At 37.5% G+C, this 21,628-nt stretch overlaps 1 protein-coding gene across 5 annotated transcripts in view; it reads right to left on the bottom strand.

Moving 5' to 3' along the window:
- LOC137109115 (disks large homolog 4) overlaps positions 1–21,628 on the bottom strand; it is a 64,461-nt gene that overhangs the window by 27,302 nt on the left and 15,531 nt on the right. For 4 of the 5 annotated variants that reach the window (XM_067494529.1, XM_067494527.1, XM_067494526.1 and 1 more), the window contains exon 2: positions 3,400–3,561. In XM_067494529.1, coding sequence (XP_067350630.1) covers positions 3,400–3,561 — 162 coding nt within the window. Of the gene's footprint in view, positions 1–3,399; positions 3,562–13,300; positions 13,458–21,628 lie in introns of those variants that run through there. The other variant, XM_067494528.1, reaches the window with a different exon arrangement.

Raw genomic sequence — 21,628 nt, forward strand, 5'->3', positions numbered from 1 at the left:
TTCCTCATCACTACTTCTTGTTGGTAATTAAAGAGTTAAATAAAAAACAGTTTAATTAAGTACTAAGTTTATGAACATGAGCACCAGGATTTCATTTTTGCAAATTGGAGGAACTCTCCACAGCTTAATTTGGACAGATTTATTTAAATATATATAATAATATTCATATCTATATTCAAATTGCATGATTCATGAAACATTATCAGTCCACACAAAGCAGTAAATGACCACATCAGCTCCTAATCTTTATGACTTCAGTTAAAATATGCTGATGCACATTTTGTCTATATGAATTCTCATATAAAAGAGGCTCGTAGGAGCCTCTAGAAAAACCCATGAATATGAGTGTAATTATGGGTAGATAATCATGTTAAACATCACTGTCACATGAGGAGCAATGCGTCTCCAGCTTGACTGCCTGTAAGTGAAATTTCTGCTCCTTCCTTAATCAAATTATTTGTATGAAAGCAGAATGCACCTTGTTTACTGGTTTTAAAGAAAAGCATTAGGAGAGACAAGAATGAAGAATCAAGACTCTTAAAGACAACACAAGCCTTCAGTGCAGTCAGTAAAGATTTGGCTGTCCAAAGACATGACACTAACATCATGTGGATCTTATGCATATTAAGATATCTACTTGATGCCTAATAATAGTTCTTGGCTTTTTACCTCCAACGAGCAAGTACAGATGCAGGACTTCAGACTGCCCACGTGTTTATTGCCAACACTGCAGGTAATTTTTACGATCAAATCCTGTTTTGCCTAAATAATCACTTTAAGATATTTTCCTGGCCATGAAATAGGACAGCCAAGACAGTAGGCTCAATTAGGGCTTCTCTGATATTGTTATTTAATGAATTGCTACAACATGATATCTTATTAGAAACATGGCTACATTAGCAGTAGTGTTGATTAACAAAAAATGCTGTTTTCCTTATTGTCAACAAATCTAAGCTAAACCTGATAATGTTCTGCAACATTATTTGGGTACAGAATATGCAAATCTTTTGTTACAGGTGATTGTCAAAGGTGTAGTTTGTGCTAATCTGAATCAGTGGACCAGATTGTAAACTTGGTCTATTTCCTGCTTAGTTTCAATTCCTTTCACAAACAAACATCAAAAGAAGACTTGGGAGAATTGTCTTGTCTTGGATAATGGTTCTGGGATAGGAACATGAAGGTAAATACAGGGAGTAGATCCTGTGATTTAAAGTTTGCTATAAAACTGCACAATTAACATTTGTTGATAACAGTGGTGATTATCTGAGCAAAATAACAATCAGCAAACAGCAGATTGCTCAATGAACTTTGAAAAAACATGGTGTGCTGTCAACTAGCCATTTAGTTATAACATGCTCCAGAGTACATTTAGGACTGGAACGAGACACCATCCAGTAACAGGTTACTGGAACTGAAGGGTGGTTGCTGTGTTCAGACCTGCACAAACAGATTTTCAGAGTTCCACAGTACCGAAAGTACTTGGCACTGTATCTTTTAGTAAATGTTACAAATAGGAATTTAGTCGAATATTATGTCTAAAGCAGAAAGTTAGGGTTCATTGTCTTTTCCAAGCACTGTCTGATCATTAGAGACAGTACTGACATGATGCATTCATTAATTATGGTCTTTTCATGTCATTTGGTAGTATGACCATCTCTAATTTTTATGAAATTGAACACTTCTTAGAGATCCTAACCTATTTGCTAACAGTGTACTTATTATTTGGAATAAAATTATGTATTCTGTATGTCAGATATACTTTCAAAGTGATCACGGTAGTCACAATGTCTGATATCACATGCCTCTGTGAAATGACTGAATTAGTCATGTAATACATTTTTTTAATTCACACTTAAATCACACTTTAAAGTGACATCATAAAGGTGTAGGTCTCCCACCTAATTACCATAATAAGTGGTACACCGATCAACATAATGAAGAATTCAACAAAGGAATTCAGCAAGGACGGACTGCACATTGTCCATGTATTTACACATCTTACACTGAGGTAATTGTGTAGTGTTGATTTGATGTTATATCTCATGATGACTGGAGCTTTCTTTTCAATACCACTACTCAGATTTTCCCTTTGACAGCGATTCTAAACCAAGCACCTTCTCAACACCATCAGAAGAAATTTCCCTGGCCACCACACCTCATACTGAAAAGGCTGTGTATGTTTTAAATAGCAGCAGTAAAGCACAATAACTCAGCCTCTGCCCTCTGCTCATTAAAAGGAACCATTTTACAGGATGTCTCCTCCTCAGGGACTTCAGTGTGATTTTCCCATGTGGGAAACGGAAAAAACTCTAACCTCTCTAAGCATGTAAACACATTGACTTATTAGTCTTAATAGTCAGTGGCCTCTTTTGGCATATGAGCTGGATCATTATCCAGTGAGCATAGCTTACACCTGCTTGCATTTGTAGCTACAGTATGTAATTGTTAATGCACTCCAGGCAAAGTGACTGTGCTCTTGTTCCTACCGATGTCAGCTTTATCTTTGGACTGTCTGTGTCAATAAGCAACTTGTTGGCATACAAGGCGTACAATGTGCTGTCACACATTAAAATAAACTGATTTCTGACCACATTTGATTTTCCTGATATTAACCAGTTAGGCTTTTATTTTAAATTGCAGCATATGCTTGTTCATGCAGGTGTAAAGTTAATCTCAGACCTAAAATATGCCAGGGGTCAGATATCCACTTAATATTATATTCCTATTATAGCACACTGTTGGAAAATTTTAATTTCAAACCCAACAACACAGTACATAATCTTAAGTGCAAAGTTGTAATCAATAAAGTGTTGCTAATGAACATTATGTAGGAGTCAAATGAAACCTAATTTAGCAAAGCTTAGAGCATGATATGCCTCTGAATGAGGCTAACCACATTACCACAGCCATAAATCTTTCCGGTGACTGAACTGGAGATTTTCAGACTTGCTATTTGTAAATGGGGATATAATTTTAATGTCTCACTTCAAAATAGTTTCAAAAGTTATTGCCTTAACTCCAACGATTTATCCACTTATCCACTTGTGTGCGTTTATATAGCCACATGAGCTGTAGCTACACAGAGTAAGTCACCCAACTAGTGAAGAATTTATTTAAATGTGTTCCTGACATCACAATGAATACAAATTGCTGTTGTAAAGGTATAATAGTTTATGATAATGTGTGATGTGCTTTGTGTGCTCAACTCGAAAATAAATGGTCTTTATTCTAGCACAGTAACAAGCTCATCCCAACATGTGGTGACAGCTGAGTGGACAAAGCAATTGTGTGATAGATATTAGTTAATCCTCAACAATCTACATAAATTATATTTGTGTGTATGTGTGTGTGTGTGTGTGTGTGTGTGTGTATGTTCTCTTGTGCATGTACATGTCCTACCTTGACAGGAGAGATATGTGTGTGAGGTGTGTAGCCATGTATGGCCTCCATGGCAGCAAGGTTTTTGTCACTCATGTGAAGCATCTCAGCACTTTTCCCTGGAGCCAGATGTGCTGGACTGTGCTCCAAGGGGGGCGTCTCCTCATCCTGGTACCTGTACTTCTGCAGACACACACATATAGAGATACAGATAATCCTTTTAGTCTAACTGCTCATGTAAATGTGCATTTAGTTAAAAACAAAGATGTCATTATGTGTAAGGTTGATAATCTTTAAATCACAAACACAAAGTTTTCTTCATTATTACAGCCGATGTTTTGGCTCCTTTTAACAATAATAGTGTAGTTTACTTCATATCATCAAGGACACTAAGCAGTATTTCCATCACAAATTAATCTTTATGTGTCTTGTAAATCATGTGTGACGCCTACAAGTGCAGAATGAAGACATGATAGAAACAGAGGCCTCATTCAACATTGTGCACTGGGTAAAGTGATCATCCTCCACCACCACATGGAGCAACGTATGACTCATTGGCTCTACAGTAGCAGATCATGCAACTTCTTCCTAGTAACCTTACTCCCCTACTGATATCCCACACACAGGCAGTCTGCCAGCAGCCCACTGTGTTAGCCACACATGGTAGGTTTCATTCTAGGCGTGATTACACAAAATCTGCACACAGCATTTGCCATCACAAACATATCAGAAGGTGGGCAGCATCACAGAGGTGATCTGCCACCATCCTGTGGGTAAGTCCTTGTATTTTTGGTACAAATCTTTACCCCTCAAATGCCCCTCAGACTCACAGTATTTTCTGCTGCACTGCAGATGTGAAGCTGCCCATTTTGAAAATGGAGATATTTTGAGGGATCATCTAAATTTTGGCTGATGGCCCAATGGCCAGTTCTGCCACTCTCCCTGCTTCTTTTTCCTTTTGGAGGCAGACGGAGAGGGAGGTGCATCACAGATCCCTGTCTCAGACAGGCTGCCTAGCAACCAGAGCAGAGCAGAGATTGCAGTGCCACAGTTGGGGCTGCCAGCATCAGTCCTGGATCACATTGCACTTAGACAGCAAGAAAGAAAAGGAGTGAAATAGAGATGAAGATAGAGAAGAAACTGAGGGGGATGGGTAAAAATGCAAAAGCTAGGCTGTTAATAAAGGAAAGCAGAAAACAGCAGCGTGAGGGTAAATGAGAGTGAGAACAATTGTTGAACCAGGAAGCATTTAAAAAAAAAACCCACACAGATTAAAATCTAACTAGGGCTGGACTTGAATATTTGACTATTCAGATACTTGCACTGGGTAATTATTCTGCTTTACATTTGTAATTTGGATAAGAGAAGAATGACTTGTGACAAGAGAGCTACCATCCATACACTTCCCTATAGTTGTTACTTAACACGTTATTCATTTATTTTTTGGCAGTGAATAGAATTCTTACTGTTCTTTTTATTAACCCCTTGTTCCCAAAGCTCTAAATATTAGCTTACTATAATTTCTATATACACCATAATATGCTGTATAATATTTTGATTAATAAAATGTCGTTCCATTGTCCAATAACTCTAGAAGATAAGACTTTTATTAAACAGCACAATGCTTCATACATGGCCAACATTCACGTTGTCATGATTTTTTATAATACTTTTTTCTGTACTGGTTGTTGGCCAGTGGTTGTGTAGCACAATATTGCAAAAACACAATTTTCTGAAATAAATGTTTAATAGAAAATTGAATCAGTGCTGAGAGAATACTGTGATTGTACTTGGACTAAATACTGTTTTTGGAGCAGAGTTTTCATAGGACGAGCAAAATTATGACAAGGGCAGACACTATGAATTTATGATAAAGACTTTTGTTCAAGTATTTGCTCTTGAGAACAGATACTTGCACCACACAGTCACTTAAGATGGAGGATGTGGACAGTACAGAGAGACAGAGAACCAGACCAGATAGAGAAGGTTATGAACCCTGGGACTTTAAACATGGACGCTGTGATTACATGGTACGCTTCTTAACTACTTGACACCCAGAGACCCCCATGGGCCACATTAGGCATTTCTGACTTATTAGGAGTGACCATTGATTTCCTCGGACTCGCTTGGTTAACAGTTATATCACAAATATTTCTGTCACTGTTCATGTGAACAACCAAGTGCAACCATGAGTCTGAAAGGTGCATTTTTACATTTTTGCAACATCTCTTTATGGCATTTAGCCTTATATCATGACTGTTTGGAACAACTCCAATTTCTGATATGGTCAGACAACAAGTTTGACTCAACCATGGTCAAAGCTCAACAGTTATCTTTCTGAATGCAAATACAGCAGCAATTTTTGTGTCCATATTTTCTTACAGTGGTCTATGCGCACCATTTCATATGCAATTTCACACATATTCACTCGTGATGAAATACCGTACAAAGCCCTTGTGAAAATGTGAAATGAAGTGAAAGTGAAAATGTATTCAATTTGAAATACCCACACTTTATGAAGTATGACATTATGACATTCTGGTATAAGGCCTTAGAAGTATTAATGTTTTTATACAACTGAAAGATGATTTTATTTACACAGAAAGGATTTTTTTTTTTTTTTAATTAAAGCTACATACTGATAAGAACAAGAAGACAAGCAGAGGAACTAACTAACTACATTAATCCTTGTAAATAAACACAGCACTGGATTTATACGCACAAAACTAACATAATATTTTTTAATAAACATAATTAGGAAACCTTGTCAGTGAAATGTGTTTTCCTTCTGTTTCTTTCTAAAACCCCTCTTACAAGCAGGGGTTTTAGACCAGCTTGCAACAATTCAAATCTGCTTCTAACTGTTGAATCAGTCCACTAAATTACCTCTGTGACAAAATACCTCTGGGTTTTCCAGGCTTTATTGAATCAGTATATCACTGTGGGAGGCAACCATTACACATTTAAGAATCTAATGTGTTGCAAAGGTCAATAAAAGCATTGTCTCACAGGATGAAGTTGTATTTCTTGGCTCACCTGTACTGTTGCACACACAAGACCTGAACATCAAATGGTTGAAAAAGCTGGCTTTAATGGTTAAATGAGTTAGAGCAGATGTTCGAAAGCTATCTCTAATCTTCTCAGATTGTATTTCAAGGACCAAGCTTGAGCTTTTAAATGCCTGTGCATTAGGGAATAGAATGAAAGCTAACCTTACCTCTCAGGCATATCATTTCTAAGAAACATAGAATGCATATTGGAGAGATAAACCATAAGAAGCTCTTTAGGCATAAATGAAAAGTGGTAAATGTCCAAAGCATCATCACATGATTTAAGCTTTTAAAAAATTATCTATTTGCATTATGTGATAACTGGTCAATTTTTGTTATATTTGGGTTAGTTTTAGGAATTGCTGCTTAGATTAGGTGGTTTTACCCCAGGTGCCTCTATAGGTCTGTGTGATGCTGTAAGAATGATTTATATTCTGGGAATTGTATGCAGTTCAACACTTTTAAACAGGTAAACGTACAACATTTAATCCAAATTTTATAAAAAAATTTATACATTTAACATTTTTCCCTTTCCAAGCAGCTGCTAATAAAACATTTTCTGAAATCAAACTGCTAATTTGAATAATCATTCAAAATACACAAACAGTAATTCACTGTCCAAAAAAAACATAATTATGATTTTTCACAAATACTACATTTGACTTAATTATAAAACTGTCGATGTGTGTCACACCACTGCTATTTTCACCTAATGCAATTTTTTTTTGGCTCCCTGCAATAGTGCACAGTTTGTGATTTAATTGTACCTAATTCCGTTATCTATATAGCTCCTATCCTTCAATCATTTCTGTTGCTGCCATTGACACAAATTTTCAGTACAAATTAATATTTTATTACAATATATGCATCCATCTGTTTTACCTGTGGCTCATCTTTGGTGCATCTTTAGTGTGGCTTGTCTGGTTGTTAAATCACAAGTAGAATTAACAGTTGTGTTAATGTGATATTAAGAAGCCTGATTTCTAAATATCAGGGTATTTCAATTTGATTTGGTAGAGCACTGAATAAAATAAAAACAGAAAAATACAGATTCAATAAAATCCCAATGGAACAACATCCCTACCCTCACACCAATCCACTACCACTTATTAACGTGCCACACTTAACAATGTATTTGATGCACAACATCATGAGTCAGTGTCACTTGGACAAAGCTCATTTTTGATGGTCATTTAAACTTTGTCTTTTACACTACAGTCCATCAGAGCCCATTATTGTTGCTTCTCAGTTGGTTTTCACTCTCAAGTGTCTTCTAAAGTGCCAAACTCCAAACACAGCTTTCATCTCATTTGCATTAACACAGTTGCTGCTGCCAGCCAACACCTACCATTACAACAGTTTTTTCGTGTATATGTAAGCCTCAAAAGACGGGAAATTCATTCATTCCACTTCTGACTTCAGATTATTCTCCAAGGTCCCTTAGCACAGGACTTTGACAAGTGTTAGTATCCTGAAGCTAGGTAAGTTACAACAACAACAACAAAGACAACAACAGACTTTTACCATAGGTGAGAATGCTTAAAGCTGCACCAGGCTTGATTTAAATGTAAGAACGCAGTCTGCCTAAATCAAAAAGTGGGGCCGTTAAAGCGATAGGCTTCCTATTCCCCCATGGAGACGCTCTAGATTCTCCCTCTTCGCTCAGATTCAGTCATGCTGTCCAGTATAGTCACACTAATCTCTCTGTAATGCTCATAATTAACAGAAAAAAAGCTTCTCCCCGTAAATGCATTTACTCATTTATGACAATTAGAAATCAAATCAAGCTTGAAAAACAGAAGCACAAGACTACTCATATGCATGAACAGTAGCTTTAAGTGCATTTGAATGTGGTTATTGCAGCTCCTGAGCTGCAGAGTGAAGGTATTTCATATTGAACAGTGTCACAGAGAGTCATGATCGAGGTGCCCAGTCGGCCCAATTGCGCTGTTTAGAATATCTGACTAAAACTTTGATCCAAAATCTTAAAATACTTTCTAAAGTATAAGTTTTAAAGTTTATTATTGTACCAACCAAATGAAACTTTCTTTCAAAAATAAAATCCCTAAAGTGCTGCTGGGGTTTCTTCACTACCAGAAGGTTTGCGTTACTACAAAAACAACAGCAAATGTCATTAAAAAAATATGTCTACTTTCCACTCCCTGGATACTTGCTCAGCACTGCCTTTTTAAAAACTCAGCCTTTATGCTTCCTTACCTTACAGTCTTAAATATGTGCATGGTAATTTGTATTTGTCGAGCACAAATTAATGAGATTCTGAATCTTATTTGTGTGAGGGATGAATCACCATTGATAAGACCCACACAGATGTATCATCCTCAAATTTAATAATCAGATTAGAGTCATAGATACATGAAATTGTGCCATCGGGTGCTTGGCTAAGGTCCTTCTGCTGAAGGTTGTGTGGGGTGGGGGAGGTTTTACATCTTGTCATGTCTGTCTGGAGCCTTTTTTCAACATTAACAACAGGAACCACATTAACAATATTTATAGGATATGTATGGATTTATATATTTGCAAGTCTGAATAAGCTAGACAATCATTCCCTTAAACCCAGTAAAACTCACTCAAAACAAAACCAGGTCTAACTGCAAAAGAACAAGGCCTTTATTTTTTTAAGAACATAATGTGAACATTTCTTTTCACTGTAATGTGAACTGCCAGTACAAATCAGCAAAACAGCAGCTTCATAAACAGTTAAAACACAAATAAGGGCCTGTTTTACACAATACACAGTTACATCTCAGTGCTATATTTTGCACTTCTCATGCTAAAGTGCAACCGATTTCCCTCAGTTCTCTTCACAGGTCTTACACTCACACAAAGCTCGTACGTAGTCTTGATTATTTATACCCCCTTCCCTTTGTCCACAGGGTCATACAGTACATAAACCATTTTAATGCTGAGTTAATAAATGTTTAGATATAGTGTGGGAAATTTCTGTGTTAACCCCTCCCCTTCTTCTATTCACACACAAATGACTGGTAAATGGTTTCATTGGAAACCCATATACTCTAATAGCAAAGATTAGTAAATTTGAAGTATAAAAATAGTTTTGCTTTAAATTTTTTTTTTTGCCAGTATTGTACCTTAAGTGCTTGGTATTGTTACATCCCTGATTTGCTTGTAGAGCTGTCCCAAATTGTGTTTTCTATGATACACTGGTGTAATTTGTTCCTTTGATGAGTATCGAAGTATTGACCAAATAGTTGCCTAATGACATGTTTTGCATATGCAGTGGAATGTATTGCATCTCCTGAGGCAAAAACACTGAAGGTTGAAGTTGCAGCTTATTTAAGATATAGACCCCAAATTTAGCATTCTGTCAAGAAAGTATTTCTTTCACATTGTGATTTTAGCCTTATTTGGTTTAGTTATTCTCTTATTTATGTCTTTAGCAAAGAATTATTTTGGTTCTGTCTGTGACTATACTGAGGCTGAATTATTTTTTTAAGGATGATTGTGCATATCAAGGTGTTTTATAATACATTATGATATTGTTTGTTTATTACCTGGCAGTCAAGATCAATTATGATAAATCAGATATCTAACATTTCTTAACAGTGGCTATAAAAAGGCCTGGTTATTCAAGGTGACCACCTGCTTGTAGTTCTTCTGCTGTTGTGCTCACCGCAACATTTTTCACAGTAAAACCTGTAACTAGGCAACCCTTCTTGCAATAATATGCATATTTAGTTCTGATGGGTTTAACATGTGTAAAAAGTAATTTTGGCAAGTTTGAACATTTGACTTATTACATATAAGCCATGGTCTTGCAGAAATGGTAAATTCTCTGCACTTATATAGTGCTTTTCTACCTATTGGCACTCAAAGCACTTTACACTGCTTCTTATTCAACATTTGCACTCTCACAATCACATACACCGTCGCACACCTTTGGGGGAGCTGCTATGCAGCTGGCCAACACTCACCGGGAGCAACTAAGGTTCAGTGTCTTGCTCAAGGACAATTCGACATGTGACCGGAGGAGCCGGGATCAAACCAACAACTGGGGGATTGGTGGACGACCGCTCTACTTTACTGCACTACAGTCGCCCCAAAACCCAATATGTTCTGCACAGTCATTCCATCAAAACCATATTTATTCATGTGAGCAACAAAAGATTGCTGGGTGTTGCATGTTATTTTATAGATAGATGGGGCCATTTCTGCAGTGGAAGTTTTTATACAGTGACTGTGCTACTTAGCTATAAACTGCACATCCTTTGCTTACACACCACCAGCTGCAGTATTTGGTAGCATATAAGTCAAGAAGCCCAAGTTAGCAAAGTGGAGGAGACCTGAACAGAGCATTCATATTTGCTGCTGCAGATTGTTGTTGTTGCATTTCTCCAAGCTTACTATCAGAGCTGAGGCTCACTGCTCTTTGTAAAGGAAGAGGATACAAAGCACAGGATAAAATAGGTCAATTCCATAAGAGGAAATGTTTGTTTGCAAAGCTATAAAACAGGTACAGTAAGGATGAGAAATGTAAAACCAGTGTCTTAAACCCACATGAAATAACAGACTTTACATCACACATCTAACAAAGCAAAATTATCTCTGATATCAATACTGATTGGTTGGCTGGCAATGAGTGACAGCACATCGTTTTCCTGTCCATTTTCCTGTAAAGACGTCTAAGAATCAATTAAAAGGGTGAAGAGATCATTGATTTTGATATTGAGATGAGGGCACCCTGATTTCTGACTAGTAAATTATTCATTACACTAATATCCTTTTAAACGTTTACATTGAATATCTTTCTGTATAAGCCCTGCACTAAAATGCAGCTTAAAGTCAAATTTAAGTATGACTTGATTAAATTTTGCACAGCTATGAATGAGTATTAAGTGCTAGTAAAAGCAATACATTAAAGCACTTATGAATTTAAGATATATGTCCTAGACTTTCATATAGAAGAAAAGTCATGCAAACAAACAACCTTAGGAGATCACCCTGGGAATTACGCAGTCACGTGACTGTATTGTATCATAGATGTTTGGCAAATCTATGTCAGTTTGGGGGAATGGAGGTAATAAAACCAACAGCAAAAGCAAGATATATAGATCCACAGGGACAGGATATAAAGGATCAATAAAAACAAATCCCTACAATATGCTGTGCATCCCAAAAGGCTTGGCCAAGTAAAATACTACTGATAACAACCCACCATGAGACTGCAACACAACCTGTTTATGAGCTACAGAACCTGCAGAAATTTCTACAGACTGGGTATTTGGGCACTATTGAACAATGCAGAGCTTTATTGTGAACCCAATTATCAGAAACAAAGTATCTGTAAAATGTAACTGAGATCAGCTTAAAGACAGATCTGTTAAAAACTGTTTTACATATTGCAAACAAAGCACGATTAATTTTAAATGAACAGTCACTGCCATTTTGAAATCTGCTTTTGTTTCAGAATAAATGCTTGCTGTCGAGTTACATTTCAGTGTACCGTCATCATGACAGTGGAAGCAACTTGAGTCTGGGGGAGGAGAATTTTTCCCACATGAAGGTGTGGTGTCTCAGATGGAGTTACGGGGGAAGATATGAGCCAGGAAGGAGCATGACGTGGAGACGCAAAGGGATTATCTGTGCTAGTAATACTCAGCCTTGAGCACAGCAAGGCACCACTTTCAGATACCCAGAAAAAAAACATGGAGAATATTTTTACCGGCAGTATTTTTCAGATCTTAATATTGTCTTGTTCAGCATAAAATATAATAAATAATAACTGGGATAGTAATTTATTTCAATCCTAATGATACAAACTAATCAAAGAACTAGATTTGTAGCAACAAGACAACACAAACCAAACTGTTGGAACTGAATCAACAAACAAATTATCTGGAGCTTTGTATGCATGTACACATGCATCCGTGAGGACCATTCCTGGCCTCGGTGCACCAGTGTAGTCAGAGTTGGCTTCGCAAAGCTAACAGACCAGAGTGCAATGTGGAGGGGAACTCTGAGCTGGCTGCCATACTGGAAGCACCTGAAGCTCAGAGGGAGGAGAATCTGGGATGTGATGGACCATCAGTGAATAAATGAATAACCAGGCTCTGTCTTTGAACCACACAGTCCACATCATAGCAGCAAAGAGAGCGACCAAAACACATACTGCAAACACATAGCTAAACATAACAGCCTGCAATTTGCTGATCATAAAAGGCTGGAAACATCTGGCTGTGATTCATCACTAGAGTATAGAAAACCGCAGGGACACTGTTCGTGCTACCTGATGTCACCCTGGGGGTGAAGCCTCTTGATGATGAATGATGTTTAAGTGACTCTAAGCAATAAGGTGCATCTCCCAAGGTCACAGGCAGTGCACACTGTTGGCTTCGCCGGAATGCAAAGCAAAATGTAAGCAATTCAGCATGTTGAACCATAGTTATATTAGCGCGGCCGACCTACGGACACGGAAGACACATCTGGCAGAGACCGCTGTTTGATTCACTACATGTAAGCAAACGTTTACCCTGTTAAAGAATAGCTGTCACCAGTAATGCATGGAGAGGATGCTGTCGCCTGTTCATGGAAACCGGCTAACCGTGAGAATGGAAAATCGACTACTGGGTGATGTAGAGGTAATTTTGTTTGAATATGCTGGTACGTGAGAGCATATGGGCTACAGAAAAAGTGTGATCCCTCAACTCATTACTATAGTAGCAGTGCAACTAGGAAAAGCGCGCTTTGAATGAGATATAACCTGCAGCAAACGAGGGGAATCCGATCACTGTCAAACGTAAACTCGCGTTTCATACGTAGGCCTATGTCTGTTACTTTGTACGAATATGGACAAACTGATGGACACGTTGTGCATTTTTGCGCCCCAGGCTTACCTTACACCCGAACATGAGGGAGAGGGTCCGGTTGCTGCAGATGACCTTACACTGGCACATGACCGGCGAGAGACACTTTAAATTCCTGACAGGCAGAGACATCAGTCCAAAGCCTCACTCCAAGACAAACAGCACAGACCAGAGCTCGTCGGGTCCCCCGCCAAACACTCCACTCTACAGTGGAAACGGAGGGAGGGGGAGGAGGTCCGCGGTGGCAGTTAATAAGCGGGCTGCCCTCTTAAATGTGGCCGTGGCGCCACTCGGGTCCACTGGACGTGTTTTTATGCAACTTCAGATCATGCATGGCTGTCACATTTTAAAACCGGTTACCGCACATTGATGTATTCATGCTTTGGACAAATCTCTCCCTCTGTTCCTCCCTCGCTCATTTGACTTGACCGTAGAGATTGTACATAAAACGCAGCTGGATTCCTAACAGTAAGCAGTGAAGAGAATGAGTGAGTGGAAAGCACCCGTACATCAATTATTTCCAGAGAGTGCATTAAAATAATATTGGTAGGAGTATTGAATAAAGAAAGAAAGAAAAGCACCCTCTCCAAAGCAGCGGAGAAAATTTGTGGTCCCATATTAAACAGTCTGCCTCAATGCAGCATGTTATAGTGTGATTACTGCGCCCTCTGATGGATTAACACAGAAGCGCTGCAGGAATTGTCCAAGGTGCTGAACTGTGTCAAATCTTTGCTCAGCATTTCGCGACTACAAAATGTCTTCATGTGCCTGCCATGCTGCCATGCTTTAGCTATTAGCCTTAAGACCACGAATCAACGTTTTGAAATGATACTCTCACAGAGACACAATTTTTTCACAGCAGGAAACAGGGATGCCAATATGTCATCTGCATGCCTCTCCTTGGGAAATAAAAGGATGAAAACAAAGAAACAATAACTATTTGTTCCTGAAAGTGTCATTCAAAATATTCTGGTAAATAAAGTAAATGTTGTTATGAGATTATAAGTAACTAATTAGATTGTTATGTTTTAAACTGTGATTTCTGGAAATAAAGTGTTTCTTGAAAACTTGCTTTTACACTTTCATGGTCAAAAAGTGTTAAATTATGCCTAGTGATCTGTTTATTTGTTTAGTCTTACTTATATCTAAAATAAACTGTACAATCTGTTACACAACTGTAGTTGATATAAAATATCAAACTGTAGAATTTAAAAATGAATATTTTTTTAAAACATTGAAAACTGGTGGTATTAATAATGTGCAATGATTTTTACCCTTAAGTAATTGTATCAATTGGCTTTGCATTTTGCAAAAGATAAACATCCTTTTTAGTTTGTGTGTGATTGTGATGACATGGTGAGCCCACAGGGTGGAGTGAGAGAACCAGGTAAACTGTATTTGAATATTGTGCATTCATCTCAGGACTGACTGCGGCGCAGGACTCAACGCTCTTGGGTTACGTCACCGGTAAATCGAACACAGACTGTTCCAAATACACCAGTGTGCAGCTGTAACCTTCTCACCCTCCCCTAGAGGGTTAGGGATATCCTGGGATATCTGCAATGTGCTAAATACATCAGCAGGTTTATCACAGGCCCTTGAAAGAAGACCATTCATTTCAACACAGTAAAAGCCGCCTCGATGTTTTTTGGACACCTCAGGCTGTAAATCAACAGATTGGTACAGAAAAGTCTAAGACAGCCCCTCATTAAAAATATTATTAACACTTATATATCTATAAGATAAGATATAATTTAACCACACAACAGATCATTTAATTATAACCACACAACAGATTATTTACTTATAACATTACATCACAAATAATTCAGCATTGTTAATAAATACAATTAAGTGTTTTGAAATTTAAGTCTTATGTAGGTCTTACATCAGACCTTGTTCTGTTAGTCACTGACAAAACACTTGATACAAGTTAACTAAAATCCAGTAAGCTAATCAGAAATTGTCCACACTGGAAATTGTTTACACAAACCAGAAATGCTCAAGTAGTGGGAACTTCAGAGAGTTAGAGTAAGAATCATTTACAGTCAAAGTTCCAACTTGTGTACCTTAAAATAATTACTGTATATGGTTTTATCAGTTGCAGCCACTGGATACTTTGTAGCCATAACTCAGCTTTGACTTAACATTACCACCGAGCTCTGACATGAATAGGAACAGAAGAAGGAAAGCCATGTTAGTCCAGACACGATTCTATATAGAGTCAAGGCCAACGTGGTTGCTTTTATTGCTTTTACAGAAACACAATTTCACTGAAATGTCAATTAAAAGCCTTTTTGTATACTAAAAAGTGGTAGAACCAATATTAATAATAATTTTTTCTGTAAACAACAAAACAGATGTAAATTTATATATATATATATATATATATATATATATATAAAGAAGTGACAAGCACTGGCTTTAATAATCCTACATACTTTCTATGGTGATTAACTGTAAGTGACTTCCCTCTTCAACTACAGTATTATGTAAGCGTGGGAGTCACATGGAAACCTGAACTGTGGTGTTCCAGCATTAAGTATAACATTAACATCCTAATGCTGCATTGTGTCAAAGAGAGAGACACACAGAGAGAGAGAAAACCCCAAAAGAGACAGTGTTTCCATGACAACATCTGCAGGGGGTGGCGGATCCCTAACAAGTAGTCCACTTTCCAGCAGCATTCTGCTCATGATATCTGTAATGTTACTATGTCTTTAATGTGTTATTATGTACATAAAAGCAGTTGTCACTACTAAATGCAATTCCAAAAGGACACACAGTTTTCTTGAACCCAGAATATATCAAGAAGCACCTTGACTATAAGAGAATGCTACCAGAGCTGGTGTTATTCACCACTGGCTGTTACAGCAGCTAACAGAGTCTGTATGTGGCAGAATTTGTGCTAAGCCTCGTACACTGTAGAAAGAACTAGATATGCCAAATTAACATTTCCCATATTTTCTGCTTATGCCACTTTTAAATATTATTACCATCAGTGGTTAAGAAAAGCCATGCAATTTATTATTTAGCTTTAGGTGAGTGTTAAAAACATCAAAACCTGATCAAAAGGCCAACACTGAAAATGCCCATCTGAAAGAGAAATAAATGAATCCCTTTCATTATGTATCTGCTTGCACATTGAATGGACTGTATGCATTTTTGGATGTCTGTGTGAGCAATAACTGCTGCTCTGCTTAAAAGTCTGGACCCACACTTTGTTTAACATTTAGGAATAAATAATAAATAGTTGATTTCTCTTGTCAGGTTCTTTCACAAATACATGATAAAAAAGTTGAAACTCTTTTAAAAATACGCACATTCATATACTGTTCCAATATGCGATTATGTTTGGACTGTATACATTGATCAGCCACAACATTAGTATTACCTGATTGGTAGTTTTATTGTTATGGCAGACAGTGGTAAACATGGGAAAAATGTAATGTCGACCACGATTGACCTTTCAGAACACACATTACATTGCAGTTTGTTGTATATAGGGCTGAGTAGCCACAAACTGCTTAGTGTATTTTCTTGAAGTATATTGCAACATAGTTTATTGTCAGAAGCTAAATTCAATGTGAAATAAAAATACATAATCAGTAGGGATTGTCTTGTATTAAGCAAACTATTGGTAACATATAGTCAAAACACAAAAATTAGTTTAGCCATTTATTTCTCAGTGGTGCATGGTGCAGTTTAACTTTATTGTTGACTGATCTCCTTTTTTGACACATTCCACCACATCCCAGTTTTTTGATAATAAAAAAGACAACCAATCAGGTTTGGTCTACATTATAGGATGAAAATTTTGTGCTATCTGATTTCTGTCATTCAACTATCAATTTATGATTATGGTTTTGATGTCAAAACAATGTGTTTTCAGCCTACTAGATGTTGTGAGTGCAGCGCATTCAATCTTTCACATTAACAGAATGCATTTTTAAAGTGTTTTTGTAACTGCTGTCATGTAAAGAAAACACAGCATCTAACTTAATCAAAACAGTGGGTTATCATATAAATTGGGATAAAAATAAGTGTGGATAAGTCTCACATAACAAGACTCCAGTCTTCAGCCTTCAGTAAAATCCAGCACACAGAAGCTTTGACAATGAAATAGTCTAACCACAGTGCAAACACAACAGGGAATCTCCTGAGGCTGTGTGACTACCTCAACTCGACTTACTAGGAAAACACCCAAGGTGAGAATTGTAGTATTCACACCTACACAGAACCTGGTATATCAGATTCCTGTCTACTGAAATATCTCATTTCACCTATTCTTTTTAGAAAATAAATGAATAACATTTTTTAATAAGAAGCAGCGCTTCCCCCTAAGATTTATTTATGTATGTTGGTGGAGGAATAGCTTAAAACAGCCTTAGAGAAATATTAATTCAGAGATTAGGTTATTTATGTTCCCGTGTATTTATTAGATTTATAATGTTTCGGTTTATTTTGAAGCAATTTGACTTTTAATGAGGTGATGGCATAATTGGTGTATGTTTGGAATTTTAATATTTTATTTTTGAAAAACTTGTTTTGGTACAATTTTTTGCTCATACCACGATAACACGAAAGAGCATTGTTTGCTCAAGGCTTGGAAATTTTGCCTACAGATGTCAACAGTTCTATTCCCTGTTATGGAATACAGCGTGCAAAAATGTACAACCCCAATTCCAAAAAAAGTTGGGAAGAGGTGTAAAACGAAAATATAAACTGAATCCAATGATTTGTAAATCTCATCAACCCATATTTTTTTCACAATAGAACATAAACAACATATCAGATGTTGAAACCGAGAAATTATTACATTTCAGGGAAAATATGAGTTGATTTTGAATTTGATAGCAGCAACATATCTCAAAAAAGTGGGAGATGTTTACCAGTGTGTAGCATCCCTCTTCTTTTAACGACTATCTGTAAATGTCTGGGAAGTGAGGAGACCAGTTGCTGGAGAGGAATGTTGTCTTATTCTTGTCTGCTGGAGGATTCTAGCTGCTCAACAGTCCTGGGCCTTTGTTGCTATACTTTTTTTGTTTTATGATGTGCCAAATATTTTCTATTGGTGAATGGTTAGGACTGCAGACAGACTGGTTCAGCACCCAGACTCTTCTCCTGCAAAGCCACGCTGTTGTGGTAGATGCAGTATGTGGTTTAGCATTGTCCGGCTGAAATATACAAGGTCTTCCCCGAAAGAGACGTTGTCTAGATGGGAGTATGTGTTGCTCTGAAACCTCCATGTACTTTTCAGCATTGATGGCACTGATAGACTGTGGCTTTTGAACAGTCTACTGATAAACAAGCTGGATGGTCCCTCTCCCAACAGTTTTCCATTTCGCCTCAGATAATTTTACATGAGCTTTGGCCCAGAGAACTCGGTGTGGTTTCTGGATTGTGTTCACATATGGCTTCTTTTTTGCATGATACAGCTTTAACTTACATTTGTGGATTGCACAGTGAACTGTGTTCACAGACAGTGATTTCTGGAAGCGTTTCTGAATCCATGCAGTGATGTCCAGTAGAGAATCAGGCCTGTTTCTAATGCAGTGCTGCCTGAGGGCCCATAGATCACACACATCCAGTTTTGACCTTTAGTCTTGTCTCTTGTGCACAGAGATTCCTCCTGATACTCTGAATCTTCAGATTCAGAGAATCTTCAAAGTCTTCACAATTTTATGTTGAAAAAAGGTTTTCTGAAATTGTTGATGATATTTGCCAATTATTGCATTCTGTTTTTATTTACAGTTTCACATCTTTTTGGAATTGGGATCATAAATGCGTAACATTGGATTAACCAGAGTAACCAGACTAATTAGATTCAACGTAGCTTGTGTGAACTATTTCACAATGGACATCTGGAAATGTCTACTTTTTTAAGGTATTACTTTGTACTGTTTTACTTCAGCTGCTGCACAGCCTACTGTATGTTGGGCTCCCAGGCAGTGATGCAGCTGTACGTGCATGTATTTTATTGTGACTGTGTGGTAGGGTCACCTTCCTTTTATACTAGTCCCAGTCAGCTGCACACAGTGTAGAAAATGCAAATTACTGTTGGCTTTAATATTAATGAACACTGAGAAGTAAAATAGAAAGGATATCAGTTACTGAAATGCACCGCAACAAGTACTATATTCTATAAATGTCATATTAATGTCAACATAGGATGGGCATTATTGTCACTCTTAAAACCCTTTCTCATTTATACAAGAATGATTAAGTCCCAGCACAATGAACAAATAAATGTTACATGCAAAACCTGCACCAATCAGATCAGGTCTAGGTCCAACAGCAGCAAGTGTAAACTTACCATTCCAGAATGGAGTCATTGCCAACAGACTAGAGCAATGCATTATGCATGAATATGATGTGCATGCTACACCTTTAACACACTTTAGAAGAGAAAAAATCAATAGGTCTGTAAATTCACTTGTTCTGTTCTTTTGGCAGCTGTATATATGCTTTGAGGTAGTTATTAAATGGTCAAATTGAGCTCTTAGGAATAATTATCTGCACCACCCCCACCGGGGATAGAACATCTAAACCATTATCCTGAAAGCCTGGCAGATGATCTTCTTCCTGTGACAGGCAAAGAATGTCTCACAGCATCTACAGGTCTAATTCTGTGCTGCCATCATCTTTCTTTCTCTGTCGCAGTCTGGAGCTTCAGCACCTCCTCCCACACTAAAGACAACAGCAGTGTTCTGTCCACAGTGCTGAGACCATCCTCTGCCAGCTGTCTTCCATCTGAGACTTGTACATATATGATGTGGAAAATGTGAATGGCAGAGGACTAAGGACTGTCAACTCAGGTTCCAACCATTACCAAAATCTGTACATTATAAGCCGAAATCACCCACAAGCCGAATGGTTTTCTCTCAGCCTGTCTAAGCTTAAAGCAGCTGCCATGTGCCTCACCATAATTTTAACTTTATGGACATACTAACACAATAGCTTGTTTTACTGTATATGCAATAATATGTGTCCAGTATTCACTGTGCAATTGTAAACTCAACTGCATTTTGTTGTCTTATCTACAAAGAACTTCATGTATTTCATGTCTTACTAAATCTTTATCAACTCAATGGTAATCTGTAGCTATATTTTTCCTGATAGAAGTTCACCTGTGGACATCACAAAAGCTCCGTTTATAATTAGCTGAGAAATTGGCATTGTCAGATTGTGCTAATTTTCTAGCATGACCATGGCCAGTTCACAGGCAGTTGCTAATCATATTGATACAGTATAACCATAACTGTTTTTCAATTCAGGGCAATATGCCAACCATGGTATTTCAACCAGGTAGCATAAAGAGGTGATGACATGACAACTGTCAGAGGTGTCACACATTAACAACTAACCAGATTAGTGGAATAAGTCAGTATGCTAAGGTTTTTGTTTTGTCTTTTTTTATGTGTTTTTTCTCGTAGTATGGTATTTAACTTGTTTTATTTCTGGTGATCACTGCAAGACAGCTATGTAGTACAAATGAGCAATTGTCATTATGGATTCCTTTGTGTGCTAGAGAAAAGTTATGTGACATATTTTATTTATCAACTTTTATTGAACTCCAACTGGTCTGCACCTTGCTGTGTGTGCATTCCCTAAGTTATAAATGGCCTCACTCTTTAAAGAGTGTAAAGTTTTTTTTTTTTTTTTTAGTTACCTTGGATGAAATGAAACAAAGAAGCTCAGGCAACCACTGATAGTTTGGCTCTGCATTTAGCAAGCACTGTGGGGTACCAGGCTGGTCAGCCATGGCATCACTTCTAGCCAAGATAATAAAAAGAGAGCCACCAGGAGCCAACAGGTAGAGCTGACTGGCAGTACTTATGCTCCAGGGGCTTGCCATGCCACAGTCGTCTGAAAGTGAGTCATCTTTCCATGAGTTTTACACATGGACTATTTTTGTCAAATTCCATTGGAACAATAATCGAGCACTAGCATGTGACTTGGTGGTTTTGAAACTGCAGACACCATTGACAAAAGAACAAATAAACCAGTTGTCTTAAATGCCTCAATACCTCAACATTTCTTTTATATAGCCACTAATATGTTTTGTGTTTTTAATTGTTATGGCTATTAAACAGATGCCAGCACACAAGTGTAATGTCAATTTTCGTCAGGCAATGAGATCTTCTCATCTCACTGGTACATGCAGGCTCTGCTGACAGATGCAATGTTTTTTTTTAATAATATGTTTTGTCACTATTGTATAGCTTTGTTTGGAGCAGGGACCATTAAGAGAAACTGAAGATTTTGCTGAAGTAACAGCAGCCTGGCTAGCAGTGTTTAAGAACACATAGCAATTTACAGTTTACCATAATTACCTAGTGTGTTAACTAGTGAGCA

Source organism: Channa argus, chromosome 24 (assembly GCF_033026475.1).
Source record: "Channa argus isolate prfri chromosome 24, Channa argus male v1.0, whole genome shotgun sequence".
Lineage (NCBI taxonomy): Eukaryota > Metazoa > Chordata > Actinopteri > Anabantiformes > Channidae > Channa > Channa argus.